This window comes from Hermetia illucens, chromosome 2, assembly GCF_905115235.1.
Source record: "Hermetia illucens chromosome 2, iHerIll2.2.curated.20191125, whole genome shotgun sequence".
Taxonomy (NCBI): domain Eukaryota; kingdom Metazoa; phylum Arthropoda; class Insecta; order Diptera; family Stratiomyidae; genus Hermetia; species Hermetia illucens.
In genome coordinates this window covers 144304122-144324601 of record NC_051850.1, presented here as the reverse complement: position 1 = coordinate 144324601, position 20480 = coordinate 144304122, and the positions used below count along the sequence as shown (strand labels likewise).

At 45.2% G+C, this 20480-nt stretch overlaps 1 protein-coding gene across 3 annotated transcripts in view; it reads right to left on the bottom strand.

Annotated features, from left to right (window-relative positions):
• The window catches only part of LOC119647834 (protein disabled), a 32476-nt gene extending 15540 nt beyond the window's left edge, over nt 1-16936 (bottom strand). Inside the window, exons 1-3 of one of the 3 annotated variants that reach the window (XM_038049078.1) lie at nt 15040-16936; nt 5096-5454; nt 4831-5034 (exon numbers count right to left, since the gene is read on the bottom strand). In XM_038049078.1, coding sequence (XP_037905006.1) covers nt 4831-5034; nt 5096-5454; nt 15040-15076 — 600 coding nt within the window. In that variant the 5' untranslated portion in view covers nt 15077-16936. Of the gene's footprint in view, nt 1-4830; nt 5035-5095; nt 5455-5523; nt 5681-15039 lie in introns of those variants that run through there. The other 2 variants (XM_038049080.1, XM_038049079.1) reach the window with 2 other exon arrangements.
• Between the last annotated feature and the right edge of the window lie 3544 nt (nt 16937-20480).

Below are 20480 nucleotides of genomic sequence, written 5' to 3'. Positions count from 1 at the left end.
TCCCTATGTTTAATTCGGCACTGCTTACGAGAAATTTGCAAGTGGTAAAGATGAAGAGAGTTCCAGATATGATGGAATAATAGGGAGGGCCATAATATGTTGGTTGTGCTTCCGGTGTTTTGGCAGTAGCGGGGAAAGTCGACCAGCAAGTGGCTATCCAAGGGAGGGGCATCCAAGGCCAAAGGGTCGAAATGGTCGAAAAAATTTGTGATCTGTAGAAACAGAATTGAAAATGTTTGAGAAGATGATAACGAAATTAGCGAGCTTCGTTGGTGAAGTTAGTTGGATTCAGTAGAAAATATTGACGAAGAGAGTGTGGGAAAAAACGGTACAGATATGGAAATGGCTGGTATAAACAAAATATTAGAAGGCGTCATAGCATTGGGCCCGTAGGGTCATAGTATTGGACCCAAGGAAAGTTACGTCTCTGTGGTTTAACGTGAGTACCTGTCTCGGTAGACTTAATTCCCCAATATTCTTAAGGCACGGATTGACTTTTTGACAATAATCAGAGCCCCGCTGAGACGAGCACAGCAGTACCAGTCTATACTGAGTGCATGACTCAGTTTATTCATACTGGTGGATGCTAGACCTACGTAAGTCTCTACTAAGGAGTACGACACCCGTCTCGTTTCGCTTGAACGTAACCACAGCCCTCGTGAAACTCCCACTAGGAGGTCAACCGCTATAACCGAGCTGAACGCACGTGAAGCAGAGATTCTCCTGAGACATATGAATTCAGGGGCTGTCCGGTTCCCTTGGTATGAGTACAACCCTGGTAAGGTTTCGTGACGTACTGCCACTTCATATGAGTCCCGGTACAGACTTAGGTCCGATTTCCCTAATGGGCCTTTGAAATATTCGCCTACTGCATCCCGGCCAGCAAACCAAAGTGAATACAGTGTTCCCAGGGTTGCTGTCGCGGAGACCGATTGCGTATGCTACTAGGGCACGTAATGCGACCGTGAAAAATTACAGCTGGATGGAGCGAGAACTTCTGGCTATGAAATGGGGTAAAATCCTTCAAGATTGTAAGGGACCACAAGCCGCTAAGCGGATAGTTAAAAGCGAAGGACAAGATCAGCAGAATGTTAAGGCTGCAACAAAAATTGTCGTAGTATGATTTAAGCCGGGATCTTCAGTAGGCAATGCAAATGCCTTTAGTAGATTATCCGATGACAACCGCGTGCTGAGGGTGAGGCTAGGGCGGGCGGTTGTTTGATAGTGACTCGCTCACAAAGCAAGGCAGTAAGATAAGATCACAACAATTCTCTAACAGGACAAGAAAGAAGAAACCTATTTCCTCTACATACACTCCCTATCCACTCCCTCTTTAGAGTAAACATGCCCAGATCGATGGGAGGACCTGAGTCTAGCTTCAAATTCACTACTTACTCAATTGATAACCGATCCAATTCGGAAACTTTTCCCTAATAGCATTACTGACCCTGAGGTCAATCAGGGCACCTGTTGAGACCATAGCCATATCGACGAGTAAAAATTTGTCTCCGGGCAAACCATAACCCTCGGGCTATAAAAAGGCCGAAGGGAAAAGATCATCTGCAGCTAAAGGTACGAACCCATTTAAGCTACGCAACCTGACATGACATTCAGCACAACTACCGCGACGCGACATGTCTATATTGCCCTAGTGTGTCAGCAAACTAACGGGTGAATATAAACCAAAACTGAAAAATCGTAGCTTTTTACTTAATTATATGGAAATGACACGCAATGCTACCACGTTGCTTAGCTGATTGTCGCCGCGCGTAGCGCCGCTCAAGTGTGTATTGCTGCCTACAAAATCATATAAAGATATTTTGACCGGCAGTGCAGCTTGTGGCCGCGCCACATCGCGCAGGGTAGGTTAGGCCGCACCTTTAAAGCAAACCGAAAAGACAGCGGTTCTCTAACCTTCCGAACTCCAAGAAGGCTCGGCCAACAACAATCCATAAGGCTACAGTGTGCAGCAATGTGAAAAGCTTAAAAAGAAACTCATCAAACAACTGAATCATCGTAAGGCGTAAGTTTTGCTTTGAATGGGTGGGCTAAACTTTACCGAAGAAAGTGCGAGTCGATAAAACTCAGGAAATTGAGAGGGTGTACAACGAAAACTGAGGAAAGTCTCTGAGGTGCCGTATTTCAATAACAATAATAATCATTGGCCCAACAATCGATATTGAATCAGGGCCTTGAAAAGAGAGAGAACTTCGTTGATAAAGAGTAAAAATAGTCTGGGCCCAGAATGAAATTTTTCGGTATACCGAAGTTAATTGCAATGGGCCGAGATTTTATAATGCCATCTTCTTCTTCAGCCTTTGTCCCGTTTAGCGAAGCGGGGTCAGCTCGTCTTGATTGGTTGCGCCACTTTGCCTCGTGAAAAATGTGATCTGGGTAGAGTCGCGAGGCTCTCAAATCAGCATCGAGCGTATCAAGCCATCGCTGTTTCGACCGGCCTTTTGGTCGTCTACCATGGACCAATCTTGGCAAATAAGTTCTTGTCAGCGCGAATTGCATGACCATACCATCGAAGACGCCTATATCGATCGCGGATATCCTCATTTCGAATGTGATCATGGCATATTACGCCACTGGTCTAGCACATCATCTCAATTACTACGAGGCGCGGTTCATTGTTTTTTATAGTCTGCCAATACTCAGAACCACAGAGGGCGGACGACACTACGATAAATTTTAGGTTTGAGTCGTTGTACGCCAATTGTGAAACCACACTTCATCCAAGTTGTTGATGTGTTGTGCATTGATCCGAAATATTTAGATCGCTAAGTTCTGGGCAGGTCACTGTCAGTGATTGTGCTTTTTACATTGGAATAATAATAATAATAATCGTTGGCGCAACAATCCATATTGGATCAGGGCCTTGAAGTGTGTTAGAGCACTTCATTCAAGACCGTAACGGTACACTAGGAGGCAATGTGGTCAGCATTGCGCTCGCCCGAGATTATTACCCTGATTTGACTCAGGTACTCATTCACAGCTGAGTCGACTGGTATCCGACGTCAAATCACGATGCAAATTCCACTGCCACCAGTGAGATTTGAACCGTGACCTTCCGTATGACAGCCTAGTGCTCTAACCACTGAGCTATCCGGACATTGGAATAGGTCGTCAAAATTCCTGTTTTATTTAGATTCTATCTGAGGCCGTGTTACATGAGGCGACCATTCCATTTTTGAATAAGTTGCTCGATGTCAGCTTTGCAATGAGACGCCAGGAAGATATCTGCATAAAGCAGTGTATAAGGCATTGGACGTTAGATGTCCTGTGCGACAACCTCCATAACAAGAGCGTGCTTCCTTAATGAACATCGAGAGAGACACAGCGGTTTTGATATGCCCGTTACACTTCGCACTCTACTTTTTGGATCATAGTAGAGCAATAAATTTAAACCCGTGCACGAATTTCTCTGACGTAGGTGTTGCCGCAGAGCATACTACATAAGTTTATATAGCCCACGAGCAAGTCTCCAGGTCCAAAAATGTAATGTAAAGAGGACGATCCTATTCTTCATGAGTGATCGCACAGCGTGTATTGCGCCAGTAGCTCCACAATTCTGAACCAACCTTCCTCGATTCACTGTTATTTGAACGTGGTTGCCAATACGGTTGTCAAAAATCCCTTCAAAAATCTTTATCGAATGGGACAGCAGCCGGATCGGACGATAATTTTCACATTCTGCTGAAATGCCTTTTTTCCGTATGAGAATGGCGGGGCTTTCTTGCCCGACATATGGTGTTCTACCTTCCCCACTAACTGGTTGAAAAACTCACTGAGCCACATTATTGGATCCCAGCTCTTCACTTTCTAGAGCTTAAATACGATGTCGTCGGGTAAAGCAGCTATCCCCGATTCCATTCGTTGGATTGCCTCCTTGAGTGGCGCTGATAGGTTGGAATTGCTGGTAAAACTGGAGAACGAGCAAATTGTTTCGTTGAAATCCGATATCCTGTGTAGGTTGGTGTCAATTCTTGATAAGTCGATACATATCTCTCCCGCCGTCCCCAGTGTCCAGTTTATCATACAGATCGTTGTAATCTACCGCTCAAGTAATAGCGATTGCCTTCCTTGCTTCCTGGTTCGCATTTTTCTAAGTTTGCCAATTAGATTGGAGACGTTCCAGTGTTTTTGGGCGAGAACATAATAGAGACTAGCAATTGCCATTTCAAAGCCAAGTACATAAGGAGGAAAGGCGGGATCATAGATGAAGACATACTGGAAACAGAGGGGACTTGTACCGTGATAGTTGCAACAGCAGTGACCCTATAAATCTACCAATGCACTCGGGAAGCTATGTCGCCCTCATCATTATCATACTTCATAGTGGCCCCGCCAGTATAGAAACAGACAGAAAATGGGGTGCGCGGTTACAACCTGGCGCAACAGCATTTTTTAAGATGCCGATCTCCGGCAGAGTGGAGACACTCGCACCCTCGGTTAGAATAGGGATAGGCGTACAAGGATTATTATTTTCAAAGGTTAAACAGTCGCACCCGCAAGAATACTGTTGAAAATTACCACAACGACAAATACATTGCTAAAGTAACCAAAAAGTTTTATGCAAATTCGATGCACATAACTGGCCTGATTAAGCCAACATACAAGGCTTCACCACCATTTAAACTGGTATTATGGTCACCGGTCACTACAGCTTCATGATACAAAGTAGCATTTAATTTCGAACGCTTTAATTTTCGAGGAACACTTTGAACTCAGCACTATTTGCAACGATGCACTTTCCCATCATTTGTAAACCTTGCACAAAACCTCGTCCAATATTTTTCCAATTCTATTCAAACATTTAAAAGTTACCTCCTTTGCATTAGCCTTGGTGGTTTCACTGGAACTCTTATTGTAGCCGCTATTTAATGGGTCCGTGCCGGTGCTCTTAACATTCAACGTGATGGGCTGGTGTTCGTGGATGATCTTGCTCTGAATCTGCTGCCGTGCCATTTCGATCTCCTTTTTCTTCAGCTCAAACACCACCTGGAACAGATCTCTCATCGCCAGAACCACCTGTAAAATAATTGATAATCGGTCACAGCCATTAGACCAGCAAACAAACAAAACCTCTCACCTGACTCGCTGCCTTATCAGTCTTTATTCCAAAGAACCTATGCCCGCTGTCCGGCGAACCGAATATATACCCAAATGCCCGCGAGTCCGTCATATCCTGCGCGATAAAGGATATCTTATGGACGGGGTGGTGGTAGAGAGAGTCACTCGTTTTCTCGTCGCGCAATCGCAACCCGTCGATTGTAACATGGATCGTGATTCTCTGCTTGTGTTCGCCGGCCGCCCTGATCGCCATTTTCAAATCCTGAAGCGCCTCCTGGCACATTCGGTCGCCGCGTGCTTCGCCTACCTCGAGAATGCCAATCAACTTGGCCTTGAATGTGACGCCATCGCCGAAGAAGCGGCCAGGATCGTTGCGATCTAAAGTAAACACAAAATTGAGGACATTATTAGGAAGGAACGGATGAATGCGGCTTAATTCCTCCTAACCCGTGTTCATTTTCAGCGTATAAACAACTACGAGGCGGCATAAATATTGAATTTCAGCAACTACACATATTTATCAAATAATAGCGAAAAACTACCGTTAAACTACGGCGTCCTCACTGCGGAAAAACAAGAACTACTTTGCAGATGACACCCGAAATTCGCCACCATTTGTTTTGAACAAGAATTTATGGAAGGTCTTCTGAGGTAATTACTGGAATCCATTCTTCTAGTTACCGTTAGATGGCGTTGGATGCACATTTTTATTGACGGGACCCGTTTCATTAAGAATGGAAAGTGGGTTTGATCGACTAACTAGGTTTGGATAAAGTAAACAAAAAGTTAGTGAGGATATCCACTTAGTAGAAAAACTCTGCGTTCACCTCATGTCATTAGTTTTCAATATTAAACAACTCACGAAACCGGAAGCTGGGCGTTTTAGATATGAAAGGTTTTGTGTATTGCGTATATTATGTGAGAGCATCCACTTTCGGGTGATATTGACATTTATAGTCTTGAATTTGCAAAGAAACGACTACTTTGACCTATTATAACTTTGTTAGTAATAGTGCGGCCCACTAAACTTGGTAGAACTATGCACTCTGTTATAGTTTACATTACTTCAAAATTTCGTGGCCGTAGGATGAACTGAAGTTGGATTTTGCTGCCAATTACTAAAAATGATAGTAATATACTATAATTAACTTTATTTGAAAGGATATCGGTATGGAGCCTAGGTACCATATAGTGGCAGCCGGTTGGGTAGTTTCTGAAAATGGGTCCGCTAAAGAAATGATCCCTTTCGACCCCCGCCCTCCCCACCTTTCCAACAAATGTAAAAACTAAGACAGGCTTTAGAAAGTACTAACAGAGACCTTTAATTTGATACCCCACATCACTATATTTGGTGAAAAAAAATGTACACACCCCTTTTACATATATGGGGACCGCCCTTAAATCCAACATAAAAGTATGTAACTCACTGTATGCGTGAGCGTTCACAGTTCCCAGCTTTCCAGCAAATTTGGTGTCAATCGCTATAACGGTCTCCGAGGAAAATGTGTGTGACGGACAGACAGACATCCGGCCGCCAGCAGAAACAACGCGCAAGCTGCTGGATGCCGGGAAGGTTCGTATTGCGTTTGTTGCCTTAGAGAGCAAATCTCATTGAAGAGATGCTTCAAGTGTCTCTCGTACGGACATCTGGGACATCTTGTGCACACTCAAGTGAGGTTGATAGGTCTAGCCGATGCAGACGTTGTGGCGAAACAGGTCAAATTGCTCGGGATTGTAACAAGGATCCCAAATGCATGTTATTTGATGGAAAGGAAGGACAACGTGCGTATTGTCGGAAGTTCAAAAAGGCGCTCAGTGCAGCGAGAAAATTAAGTTGGTCCAAATCAACCTTCATCACTGTAGCGTCGCGCAAACGATCTACTCGCGCAGACCACCCATGAATCAGAGGTGCAAGTGGCTATAATAAGCGAAACGCTGACAATAATGTATGAATAGCCGATCCAACTGGTGGAGCAGCCTTGTGGGCATGCGGCGACCAAGCCATACAGGAATAGTGAATTGTCATATCTTCGGTCGGCGTGCCATCGGACCAGACATACGCCAGGCTTCGACGGCATACAAAACAAAGTCCTTAAGCTGGCCTTCAAGTCAAGGCCAGACATATTCGTAGAGTTGTCTGAAGCATGCTTGGCGGATGGGATCTTTCCTGAGACATGTAAAAAACAAAGGTTAATGTTGTTGCCTAAACCTATGGGGCACTATGGGGAAAATGTTGGAGATAATAATCTACAACAGATTGCTCCCGGCTGTAGAAAGTCTGGGAGGCTTATCAAGTCGACAATTCGGCTCCCGTACGGCTAAATCAACGGACGGCGCCACCAAACTAGTCATTGATTTAGCTGAAAATGAGATGCACAGGTGGCACTAGCAAGTATTGCGCTTTGGTTACCCTTGGCGTGCAAAATACGTTCAACTCTGCCAATTGAAACCTTATAAGGAGGTCATTGGCGGTGATTGGTGTACCAAGTTACTTAACTGCACTAGTCGACAGCCACTTAACAGATAAAAGGCTCTGATACGACACAGTCAATGGAACCAAAGAATACATTGTCTCCGCCGGTGTTGCACAGGACTCTGTGCTGGGACCGCTATTGTGGAACATCATGTATAATGATGTCTTCAATGTCCTAGTTGCTAGCGAAATAACAATAGTGGGCTACGCCGGTGACATAGCGGTGGTTGTTGTTGCAAAGGATCTGGCGGATGTGGAACTGTATTCATCCGAAGCAATCACTGCTATAAAGAAATGGCTGAAAGATGCAGGTATTGCACTCACGGCGGAGAGGCGGTGCTTATCACGAAGCAGCGTAAGGAAACCTTGCGCGTATCAGAATGGGGAAGCACACTATCACTTCAAAGCCAGCAATTAATTACCTTGCAGTGATGATAGATGCGAGGCTGAATTTCAAGCAGCACTAAGAAAATGTTTGCACCAAGGCGTCCAATGTTAGCATGGCCCTAGCAAGGATGATGCCAAATGCTGGAGGTCCGCGATGCACCCGTAGACTGCTTATAGCTAGAGTGGTGAGTTCTACACTGGTTTAAGCAGCGTCAATTTAGTCAACTGCATTGCATACCGCATGCAATGCTCAAAAGATGAGCGCGGAGTATAGAAAGACCGCCCTAAGAGTGTGCTGTGGTTATAGAACCATCTCGGACGAAGCGGCCTATGCAGTAACCGGAATGATGCCGCTCTACATTTTCGCCGATGAGATAACACGTATCTATAATGGAGCCGATTCTTCCTCTAATCGGCAAATGAAAAACCCCGAAAGGGAGGAATCGCTAAGCAGGAGGCAGCAACGGTGAGAACAGGCGAAAAAGGGTCGATGGACCCACGGATTGATTCCCAGCATCAAGGTGTGGACGCAGAGAACGCATGGTGAGATAAACTATGATCACCCGCAGTTTCTCATGGAACATGCCGGTTACCGTAAATATCTCTATAGGTTTAAACTGGACAGCTCACCCAACTGTCCCAGCTTTAACGGTATTCCGGAGGACCCGGAGCATATTTTCTTCCAATGTCCTATATTCATTGAGGAAAGTAAGAATCTAGAGGAGACATTGGGAGGAACACTATCACCGGAAAATATAATTGGAAAAATGTTTGCATGCCAAGAGAGCTGAAATGCAGTGAACGACATGGTAGGGCGGATTCAGTCCAGATTAAGAGAGGTAGAGGAGGCCAGAAAGGTGCGGTTGCGAATGCAATCGATGGGTGAAGGGAGAGGCTAGAGCCATGTCCACCCCGCGATGAAATACTTTGTGGTGGTTCCACAGGGAAGAGGACATGAGTTAGGGGGTGGTTTTAGTAGGTAAAAATCCCACACTCTGGAACATGTGTACCAGTGTCTTTGGAAGATCTCCACCACCGGAGAAAAAAACAAGTCGGGAAACCGAAAGCTTGACACTTCAGGTATAAAAGGTTTTGTGTTTCTCTATGTGAGGAGCATAACGCAGCTCTCCATTACCTGATAACATTGACTAAATCGCTCAGTTCTGTCAATGGCAGTAACCTACCCAGAACTGAGCGATTTAAATATCTCGGATCAATGCTATCAGCCAATGTAGAACTGTGTAATGAAATTGCTTCACGCATTGACGCAACCTGGATGAAGTGGCACTCCACTCTTTTACCTGAGAGTATTCAAGTCGTCTGCCACGCTCCAAAGGGGCGTCAAAGGATCTAGTTAGTTACAGAAATATCGCGAAGCAACCATAGCAAGTCCCAGCTGCGATATCGCGAAAAACTCTGCGAAGCACGCGGTAGCACCATGACAAAAGCCAATTACCATCACCGATAAATCTAACACTGACCGCATCAACACCTTATGAGTCATTGTAGAATAGTGCGTCTATACGGAGAGAGAAACGATGGTGTTCGATGTCAAATCACGATACGAATCCCACTGCCACCAGTGAGATTGGAACCGCAGCCTTCCGTACAACAGCCTTGTGCTCTAACCGCTCAGCTATCCGGACATATCTGTTATCTGATATTTGTTTAAATAAAGTTAATAATACTATAATTTTTAGTAATTAACTGCAAAATATAGCTTACGTTCATCCTAGAATCATGAAATTATCGCAGTATAGGCTATAACATAGAATATGATCTGGCGAAGTTTGGTGAAAATTGCACCATTACTAACAAAGTTATAATAGGTCAAAGTTGCCGCTTCTGTGCAAATTTTAAGACTTTGAATGGCAGTATCACGCGAAAGTGAATATTCTAAGAGTGGTAGTAGCACCTTTCATCATGGCGAACACAATGCGCTACTTTGTTCTTCCACAAGAGGTGCGATTTCAGCACCAGCTTCAGACGTTACAGGAATTCTAACAGAATAGCCTTCAAATCACCAACTCGAGCATGAATAACTTCCAGATATTCTAGGTACTTGTAGAAGTCTGACTCAGTCATAATTTGGATGTATAGGTCACCAATTTTATGCCTGCCATCCCCTTCGTAATGACATGATGACGGATAGCTTGGATTCGATATTTGTTTAAATCAAAATCCATTCAAATATCACTTCTAAATATGTCAACTATGCACAATAGACTTCTAAGATGATCTTTATTATCAGCATACAACTTCATGTCTTCTAACTACAACATTTAGCACGTAGGCAAAATCGTAGAGAAAAGATTCGGGCCTGGAAAGAAAATTATGCAGAAAACAGGGCTCGGGGTAAAATTATTCGGGTCGGGCGTGGAAATTATCCGAGCCCCCTAGTATTCATTGAAATTTCTGTTCCGGCCCCCGAGGCCCGGGGGACCCCGCATATCCATCCCTTTTCGTCAGGTTTGCATGTAGGCCATATTTTATTCCGAAACCATGTCCTCTTTAATAGCCATGAAAAGAGGTTTAACACCATACAGAGCGAGGGGTTATTGCCCTCAGACTAGGAGATATGCCTCCATTCAATGACTTTCATCAAAAATTTAACTGCGAAAAAACTGGTATATCCAATATGGTCACTAAACAGATTTCCTTTGCTGCCCATTGCCTATCTTAAAACTGCCAATAATGAGTTATGCTTTGTAACCCATTGATCCAACTGTTGTTAGTGTTCTTAGTTTCAAGGTACCCACTAACCCTTCCATTGATACTGGACGTTATTAGCTTGTAGAGGGTTGGTCAGCAAGTAATCGGTCTTGTGCCTGCGGGGCTCTGCATTCTTGCAATGAAGAAAGGTGGAAATTCCTCTCTCCGACAAACGACTTGATTTATATTATGTGCCTACCGACTGTGAACTTGCTGTACCAGAAATTTTGCACCTGATCCAAGATAAGGTCCATCCTGTCCTTTGGGCTTTTAATAGCTTGTCAAACCTCCTTTTCGGTAATATCCGCAAATTTATGCCTGAAATATTAGCATGGTGGATCCTTTCAAAGTCTGGTTTAACTTTCACCATGCCGTCGTAATCGACTTCATCCAATAGAAAGTTTCTGTTTAGGTATTCCACTGAGAATAGCATAGTTTCGGTAGCTATTTTGCACGTTATTTCTCACCCGTCTGCTGGCATTCTCAGTGTTAATTTGAGCCACCATAACAATATTCTGCCTGAATCAGTCGCACCGATGTTCCAAACGAGTTTATCATGGAAGATCTTCGTTCTCTCAATCCAGTAACATGAAGTGGATCTTCTGGAAGGATAGCCTGGTACCCGCAACTGTACCATAATACACAAGCGAATGCTTTTGTAGTATCGAGACGGTGCTCAGAGGTAGCGATGAGGTCAAACCAAAAGCATGTGATCGAAGAGAACCTACATATTGGTGTATTCACTTTAGTTTGCTAGCCGTGATGCGGTAGGCGAATGCTCCAAAGGCTTATTAGGGCGATCAGACCCAAGTCTGCACGAGGAGCCGTCTGAAGTGGCAGCAGGTCACGAAACCTTACCAGGACTATACTAGTATCATGGGAGCCGGAATAGCCCCTGAATTCACATGTTTCAGGGGAATGCCTTTCTCATGTGTGTTCAGTTCGGTTGTGGCGGTTAGCCCCCTAGTGGGAGCTCTATGGGGGTTGTGGTTACATTCAAGCGAACAGAGACCTTCGGGCCTTAAACGTGGTGGCGTTTCAACACGGGTGCCATACTCCATAGTTTGGTAGAAATTTAGGTATGTCTTGCATCACCAGTATGAATAGACTGAGCCACTCAGTATGTATAGACTGGTACCGTTTTGCTTGTCTCAGCGGAGCTCTGATTATGGTTACAAAATCGATCCGTGTCTTAAGAAGACCGTGAGATTAAGTCTACTAGACAGATACTTACGTTAAACCACAGAGACATAACTGTAGTATCCACGTATTCAAGCCGTTGTTGGGGAGTGCCGTCCCTGCCTACTCGAGAAGCGCAATAAGACCCGAATCTGCAACAGATTCATCTGGTGGGAGGAGGGGGATGTCCGGGATGGTCCTCTGAGAGCATTTGCTCTAGGAGAATTCCTGGAAGATGTGCTCTCGGCCCGATATTTGCAATTGACGGTCTTGTGGTTGTTTCATGATGATGGTTTGCTAAAATCGCGGTTAGAGCTACTCCTGGGCTCCAAGGGGGAGTTGCATTATTCACGGCGAACCCCTGATTGTGGTCTCCAAGTCAATTTGCGCCCGAAGAGGACCGTGGGATTATGCCCATATGGCAGTTACTCATGGTAAACCCCCAGGACCATCATGCGGATGCATCTCAGAAAATTCTATACACGCTCTTTAGAATTAGTCCTAAACTCAGTGGCGATGAAGAAGAGAATTTCGATGAGTACTGAACCTGTTGCGCCGAGGTGTTGTTGATGCCGCCGGTTCTGCTCTCAACGACACTTTCCGTCAATTTCCGCGATGACCTCAGGTCGAACACGCTCCCTGATGATGGGCGGGATTGTGCCGCTACGAGTAATAAAACGATGCTGGTGTGAAAACCGCTGCAGAGTCACGTGCGGGTATTGTTGGTCGTTGTGATTCCGTAGTAGGAGTGAATGACAAAGAAGTTCATTTCCTCAGTCCATTTCATTCACAGCCTACGTGAACTTGCTGAAGTAGATTCTGCCGAAACTACTGCGCAGCCTGAGCCATGCTCGCTTCTAGTCATCATCATCACTTAGACGTCGAACCGCCCCACGATTAGCAATTTCAATGCCATGCTGTCAATTATGGGAGCAAGACCCAATCACGAAGTCAGACGACTCCCACTGGTAATCCGTATTGAACCTTAAATTGACTGCCACGTGTCGTGATGGCTTCTCCTGTGAGTAATTTGCAATACCACAATAGGCACTTGGCTCACTTACTCCCAGGGGCACTGCGGTGACCTACAGGCATCCACACTGAAGCTATCCATCAGTTCTGCTTTCACAACCAGGGTTATTTGCCGTTTTGGCATAATCTGGGCTAATGTCGAATTTTACCTAATACTAGTACTAACGCTGAGTGGTTAGAGCGCAAGGCTCTCGTATGGAATGTCGCGGTTCAAATCTCACTGGTGGTGTGGTATTTGTATCGTGATTTGACGTCGGATACCAGTCGACTAAGCTGCGAATGAGTACCTGAAGCCCCACGGCCATAGTAACATCCTAGATGAAATACCTCGGGAAATCTGGTAATTTCCCATGAACGATACGCAAGCTGAACTTCACGAGAAACTTTGCTTTGGGACTTTCCAACCCGGGCAGGGTGGAAACCTGGCGGCGTGTTGCAAGGCTATGAGACAGTATTCTTCACCGACGCATCAAAGATGGTCTGTGGAGTCGGTGCGGGAGTTTTCTCCAATTCACACAGTGTATCCGAGTTGTATGTTCCCCTAGGTTTCGCCAGTGTTTTCAAGCGGAAGTACTGGCGATACTGCAACCTTGTTGATGGCTTGGGCATGATCCGAGCCCAAGCGTAACATAGCCATTTTGACCCCCAGCCAAGCGAATGGGACAGTGCAGAAATACGCTGAACAGTCTGGGTGGCATGCTCAAGGTCACCCTCCTCTAGGTTCCTGGTCATAAGAACATAGAGGAGGATGACGGATTCGCCAGGTGGGGCTCTGCTCTTGGCAGCCCTTCGACGGGTACAATCTGTGCCCCGCTGGCAAGGGTGGGGTAGTCAAGGGTGAAGTCTACTCGCACTACTTAGCAATCGCTGAACTCACATGGCGAAGGTTTACCACCTGCGCCAAGTCAAGAAGGATTTGGCTCCCGCTTTTAACAAAACCTGATCGCGAGAGCTCTTGTGCCAGACGCGTGCAAACGCATACAAGATTACGACGGTCTGTACGAGACACTCGCCTATAGGGGATCATGCCGCTAGACTCCTCATACCTTACAAATCGCATTGCCGAAGCTGCGAAGAAGAGGGGGAAACTCTCAGGCGCTATTGCGATTGCCCAGCTCTAGCTAAATTCAGGCTATGGACACTAGGTAGACAATTTTTAGTTGCAGGGTAGGAGAGCTACTTTTCTCGTGAATGCTTCGAGTTGGTTCTGAAGATCTGAACCGGCTCGACTCTGAATCCTTGCTTCTATAACAGCAGTCACGGTCTTAGGAGCTTATGGGATCAAAACGGCGCACCACAGCGCTAATTGGGTTCCTCGGGGCGGCCACTGATACCTGCCTACATACCTTCTTGATTAGTGAAGACAGTATGTTTAAAAAAAGTTAAAATGCCTTGCAATACGATTACCAACTAGATTGATATACTTAAAAAGGGAAGAGGGTAGTGAACATCCTTATTGAGACGAGATGACTCACTAAAAAACGAATAAAAACGCTGGTCCAGGATGTTCAACATCCTCAATCAAGCGAGCTATTATTATTGTGATGAACATTGCAATAGAAAAGGGAACATACATACACGAATACAGGGAGAACGAGTAGACGAGTAGTCCTGCGAACCAATCAATACACAAAAAGGAATATTTAACGAACCGGATATCCGAGAGTGCATCGACGAACTCGCCAGGATGCTGCTCATACAATAATAGAAAACTCACCTTAATGAGTTGACATCATTTCCCGCAGAAAATTGAATCCATTCCGCGTTCAAGCATCTATTTATGCATACAACAGACAAGGGCGACCGTAAATAGACCTCGTTGCTGACAAACCGATCCAAGAATGACCTCATTATAATAAAACATAAGAAAATCATGAAAACACGCAAAGCATCCTTCATCTGCCCACGATGTGTAATGTGTGCGGCTGCAGCATGGGAGTTTCCCATGGCACATTCCGACTTGCCGAGAAAATCCTGTGCAATAATGTCACCGTGAAAGGGGATAGGAAGGATGAGATCATATCAAGGCAGAGAACTTTAATCAATGGAAAGTTCGTGTGCAGCTTTAAAAGGCGCTCGCCACAACAACAAGCAGCACTCCAGCGAGAACACGCCACGAAAGGTAAAAAACAGGAGCAACAACAAACAAGGACACGAAAAGGAAGAGATATTCAACTTACATTTGCAAGGACTCGTTTTCTTGCGTAGAGTTTGCATGATGACGGGCACAACAATGGTTTTCAAATTATTCCTTGATGTCTGCTCGGCTTGCTCGACGATTTTGGGCGTGGAAATTCTATTCCCTTCTGGAATCCTTTAGGAAACTTGTTCGAATATTTCACTGGTAAACATTATTTGCTAAATTCACTATTCTAAGGACAATGCTGGGTTATTTTTTTTATATCTTCAAACGAAATGCACAAATGCTAAAATACACGCCCGAGCCAAAAGGACATTCGATGGATGTTTACGCACTGACACTATGGAGTTGCGGGGACACTGGAATTTTCACTTTATCCCAACTATTCTAAGGAGAATTCGAAAAACAAGGAACTGTGCGAACTGAACTGGAGATTTGATTCACAGAAGAGTTGCGGGGACTCCGGTTTAAAGCAGAATCCACCGATTATTGCTTATATAAAATTAAGGAGCGCAGGACGCATCCTTCACCAGAGCAGCAACGCTGTTTAAAGTTTCCCGTGATGTTCTCGAATCCATTGGTTTCACACAAGTGAGTCCGGGGAGGGGACCGCTGCGTCGTTCCCAGCTAAAATTGTTTTCATTCTGATTCGTCCCTTCGTTCACTCACCAACGAATAAATCTACAAGTTTACGACAAAGCCGATGAAAATAGAATGCCGGTATTCAAGGAGTATTGATTTTTCCACGACCGACTGACATGGGCTCCCTTCACGTCGGCTGGCACTCCGCACTTGGCGACTCCTGGCTGCGGAGGACACTCAGATTCGCACTCGCCCTTTTGCAATTTTTCCAACTCTGTCCCAATGGCGGTCTGAAGCCGTACCGGTAGCAAGACGCGACGGTACTTCCTGCAACCGTGGCCGGAAACACGACGACACTGGCCGACGTACCACGGCGCGAAACAACCCCCAACTGGCCACCGATGCGGCGCAGCTACCGTTCCCACTGATGACGCGACGGCGAGCTGGAGTTTTATTGTTACTAATTTTATTAAATTAACTCCAAATGATTGTTTTGCACGGAACACTGGGAATCTTCGCACAGCTCAAGTCTCGTTGAACAATGGTCAGCGTGGACAGTGTGGGCGGACAATTGGCCTCTGGACGCGACGGAGCAACGGCCGGAACACGGGAACGGCGACTTCCCAAGCAGCCAGGCCTCGGCTAGGACTTGTCGTCCTGCGGCGATCTTCCACTAGAGAGTTTCAGGAGCGTGCCCTTCCTCATAGAGCGGGACGCGCATCGACTCACGCACTGAATCCACTTGTTGGCGACTAGAGATCCCTCGCCGTAGACGAACGCCACGATTGGAACGATACTTGCGACATTCTAATTTTAGCGGAGCCCGTGTCTGTGGAGATGACTGCAATTTTCAGCTCATGATTCGCGATACTTTCGATTAAACCGATTAAGCTACAACAACAACTACGGCCGCACAGAAGTTCTCATTGCGGACCGCGGATATGGATTTGGACGGTCTCGCGAGTGGCCCCGGGGTGGAATTCCAACTCTCGCCTATGCCGACGCGGCTGGACTTTGTCGTGCACTCGCAAACTCCCTTGTCTGTACCCGAACAATCTCAAATGATATCCGCGAATCTCGATGCGGGGGTGAGATCTTTGCGAATTCTTCAGTTTCGCTTGCACACAAAGGAACTTTTTGAATTTTCCCGTTTTGTCTGGACCGAGATGTTGAATTTTCACGATTTCTAAGGAAGGAAAATTCACTCGCACACGGAACTCCCTGTCTCGTAAAAGTCCGACATTAGGGTAATAATTGGAGGAGCTTTCCACCCTTATTTCAGTGGGTGGTGGGTTCGTTGCATTCGTGGTGAACTGAGTGCTGAGAGGGTTGAAAGTGGGTTGTGTTGGTTGGAAATGCGAGCTTTGCAACAGCTGATGGCTGGGCTGTTGTTTTATTTGGGAAATTGTTGCTGGAAGATTAGCTCCGGATTCCAAACAATGAAGGGGTGGATAATTCGAACGGTCTGAACTGAACTCTGTGCATAGTGATCCTGAGCCGACTGTATGTAGATCTTATGGATAAACATTGTGTATGAAAAACACGTACTACACAGTACCTTTTATTTAAGCTAATTTTACCCACATGTTTTATGTACAGTTGCAGCCAAAATATAGTAATGCTACTACGGGATATAGCTTTATATGTTTAATATTTCTTGTTGCCTCCATTCTTCTGCTGTCTTCTTAAGAAACTGTTGTATAGACAGAAGGCGTTAACAAAACTTCCGTTATAATTATTTACCTTGGCACTTGGTGTGCTAATTTCATTTACTTCGAAAAGTGCTTGTTATTGAGTCGATTAAAATAATAGTAATGCCAGGAGTGAGTTGTCAAAAAATAAATTTAAAATATTTACAATATTTGTGTAAAAAAATAGTACTGCATTTTTTGATGTGTTTCTATATTGTTTTGTAAAAATCTTGTTGGAAATTTTTCAGCAATAATGTAATGAAACATCCTGTTGCCGATGATGAGACTACCATCCTGAGTGGCCGGAGACGACCTAGGGGAAAGAGCTATCCCAAAAAAAGAAAATTGGCTAAGTTGACCGTCGGTCTGCCCGTAAATACTGCAAGCTTCAGGTATAAGAGGTTTTGTATTTCCCTTTGTGAGGGGCGCACCGCAGTTCTCCATTGGCTGATAGCGTTGAATCGAAATATTTCAGGGGGTCATCCCGTGTAAAGGCCTTTTTTTGGCTTTTTTTTTAAAATTTTTTTGTGAAGAACTGGATAAAGATAAAAATAAAACTAGGTAGCTTGCTCCTACTACAATATATTTTAATAGTTAGTAAATACGTATTTCGAAAGCTACTTACTCTCTTCCTCAGTACTTAAGCTACCTTAAGCTACCTAGCTTTATTTTTATTTAGAAGAACTACAAGCATCGGAACGATAACTATTTTATGGATAAAGATACAAATATGGATAAAGATACAAATACAAATACGAGACAATTACGAATATTAATATCTTGAGCGTGCATAGTAATTTTTCCACCCACCACACCCATTTCTAAAAAACGTGTTTTTCTGCTGCCACGCTAGAGGGCATCTTAAAGATAAGTTGGGAAACCGGAAGCTTGACACTAAGGAAAATCAAGCAATATAATAAGCATGCCTATACAACACTACACAAAGCCATCACAAGACGGATAAGTATCCCCTATTGCTACCTATTCAACAACATCAGGAATCGGATAAAAAAGCTTCAACTGGAAGTTGTAGGCTCAAGTCGATCGTCGCCCTTGCGGAATTTACTGGGAATCGCCAAGAATCCTTTAGCAGCAAAGGGAAAAAGCGACATCTACCGAATAATGTGCAGCGACTGTAATAAGATATACATAGGACAGACTAAACGCCTGATAACGCCGAGATTCAACGAGCGCATCAAGGAAGCGTGCATAAGATCATCGCTTGCAGCGAACATAGTCGAAGAAAGCCATACCATACAACGGGAAAATCTTGAGGTCTCGCATCATGCAAACCGAATGACAACCTTGGACCCTTGGGAAAGTTTCGAAATTCTGAAAGAAGACGCGACGCGATTATTAAACATGGATTCAGGTAACTGCCCCTAGAAACTGATTGCTATACAGAATGTTCATCGTGAGGCTGGATGTGCTGGACGTACAACTCGCAGGAAACCATACCTTAGCAAAATTAACAAGAAAAAGAGGTTTGAGTTTGCAAAATGTATAGGGTTCATCCCTTGAAGTTTTTTAGGAGAAAGTCATTTCCACAGATGATAGCAAATTCAATAAATCTAAATCCCACAGTAAAATAAGGAGGGGGATCACTGTTGGTATGGGTTGTGTGTGTGTGTGTTTGAGGTGGGGGAAAGGTAAAGTGTAGTATAGGTCCCAGGGCGAAACGTGGATTGGTACCCACGATGGAGCATAAAACCTGGGAAATGCCTGCTGAACCAATACCAACAACTCTACTACCAAACCCTATCTCCGCCTCCACGTGGTGACCGCTGGGAGCTCTTTCTTAACGAAAAGCTGCAGACGGAGAAGGATGAAGGCGAGTCTCCCGCGCCTAAAAACGGGATATATTGTGCCAACTGGTCCTCCAGGTTGGGGGTTGGGTAGGGCTGACAACCCTACACGGAAAACAACTCGTTACGAAGCCACAACAGGAGCCTCAGACAGGACGGATTTTAAAACGACGGACCCGGCAACGAACACGGAATAAAGATTTGCGCATTTTCTCATGGAACGTGCGCTCCCTGTACAGAGATGAAGCTGACCAGCAGCTAGCCGATACCCTGTCCCAATATAGGGCTGATATAACAGCGTTGCAAGAGTTGCGATGGACAGGGACCGGTTTCCTGGAGAAGAGCCACTACACCATATATTATAGCGGTCATCCAGTAAACCATGTGCTCGGAGTAGGTTTCTTAGTCAGCCGAAAAATGAAACCTGCTGTTATCGGCTTTGAAAGTATAAGCGAACGGCTATGCACTCTGCGTTTGCGAGGCAAGTTTAGAAATATAAGCCTCATAAACGTTCACGCCCCTACAGAGGAGACTGCAGAGTCGGAGAAGGATACCTTCTACGAGGCAGTAGAAAGAGCCCTCGAAGCCTGTCCCAGATATGATATCAAAATCATACTTGGGGATTTTAACAGCCAAGTAGGGAAGGAGCCAGTATTCAGGCGATACGTTGGCTCCCATAGCTTACACGAAAAAACAAATGATAACGGACTGCGGACTATTCAATTAGCAGTGTCACACGAAATGATTGTTGGAAGTACCTGGTTTGCGCGGAAAGCGGTCCACAAACATACGTGGGCCTCTCCAGACGGGACCACTTTCAACCAAATTGACCACGTGTTGATCGAACGCCGCCACCTCTCAGCCTTGATGAATGTCAGAACATATAGGGGGGCCAATATAGACTCGGATCACTATCTCGTTGGCATGGTGCTCCGAGCTCGAATAACAATACCACCTAGAATCCCCTCTGACAATCAGGTGAGAGTGAACACTGAAGCCATCCACAACACAACCCTCCGCGACACCTATAAGAGGGAAATCGATGCCGCAATAACCGCAGTCAACAGAGGACCTGGAGATGAAGTATCAACAAATGATCTTCACAATCACCTGAAGAACGTTATCATGGATACGGCCACAAACACACTTGGCCCCAGCCGCAAAAGGAGTCGGAACGGCTGGTTTGACGATGAATGTAAGCTAGCAACGGCACGGAAGAATGCCGCATACCGAGTAATGTTGCATCCTCAAAAAACGCGGGCACGCGCAGAGACTTATCACGAACTCCGTCGAGCGGAGAAGCGACTTCACAAACGGAAAAAGGAAGCCTGGGAGAACCAACAAGTCTATGAACTAGAAAAGTACAGGGAGCAACCGCACCAGGCACGGAAGTTTTACCAACA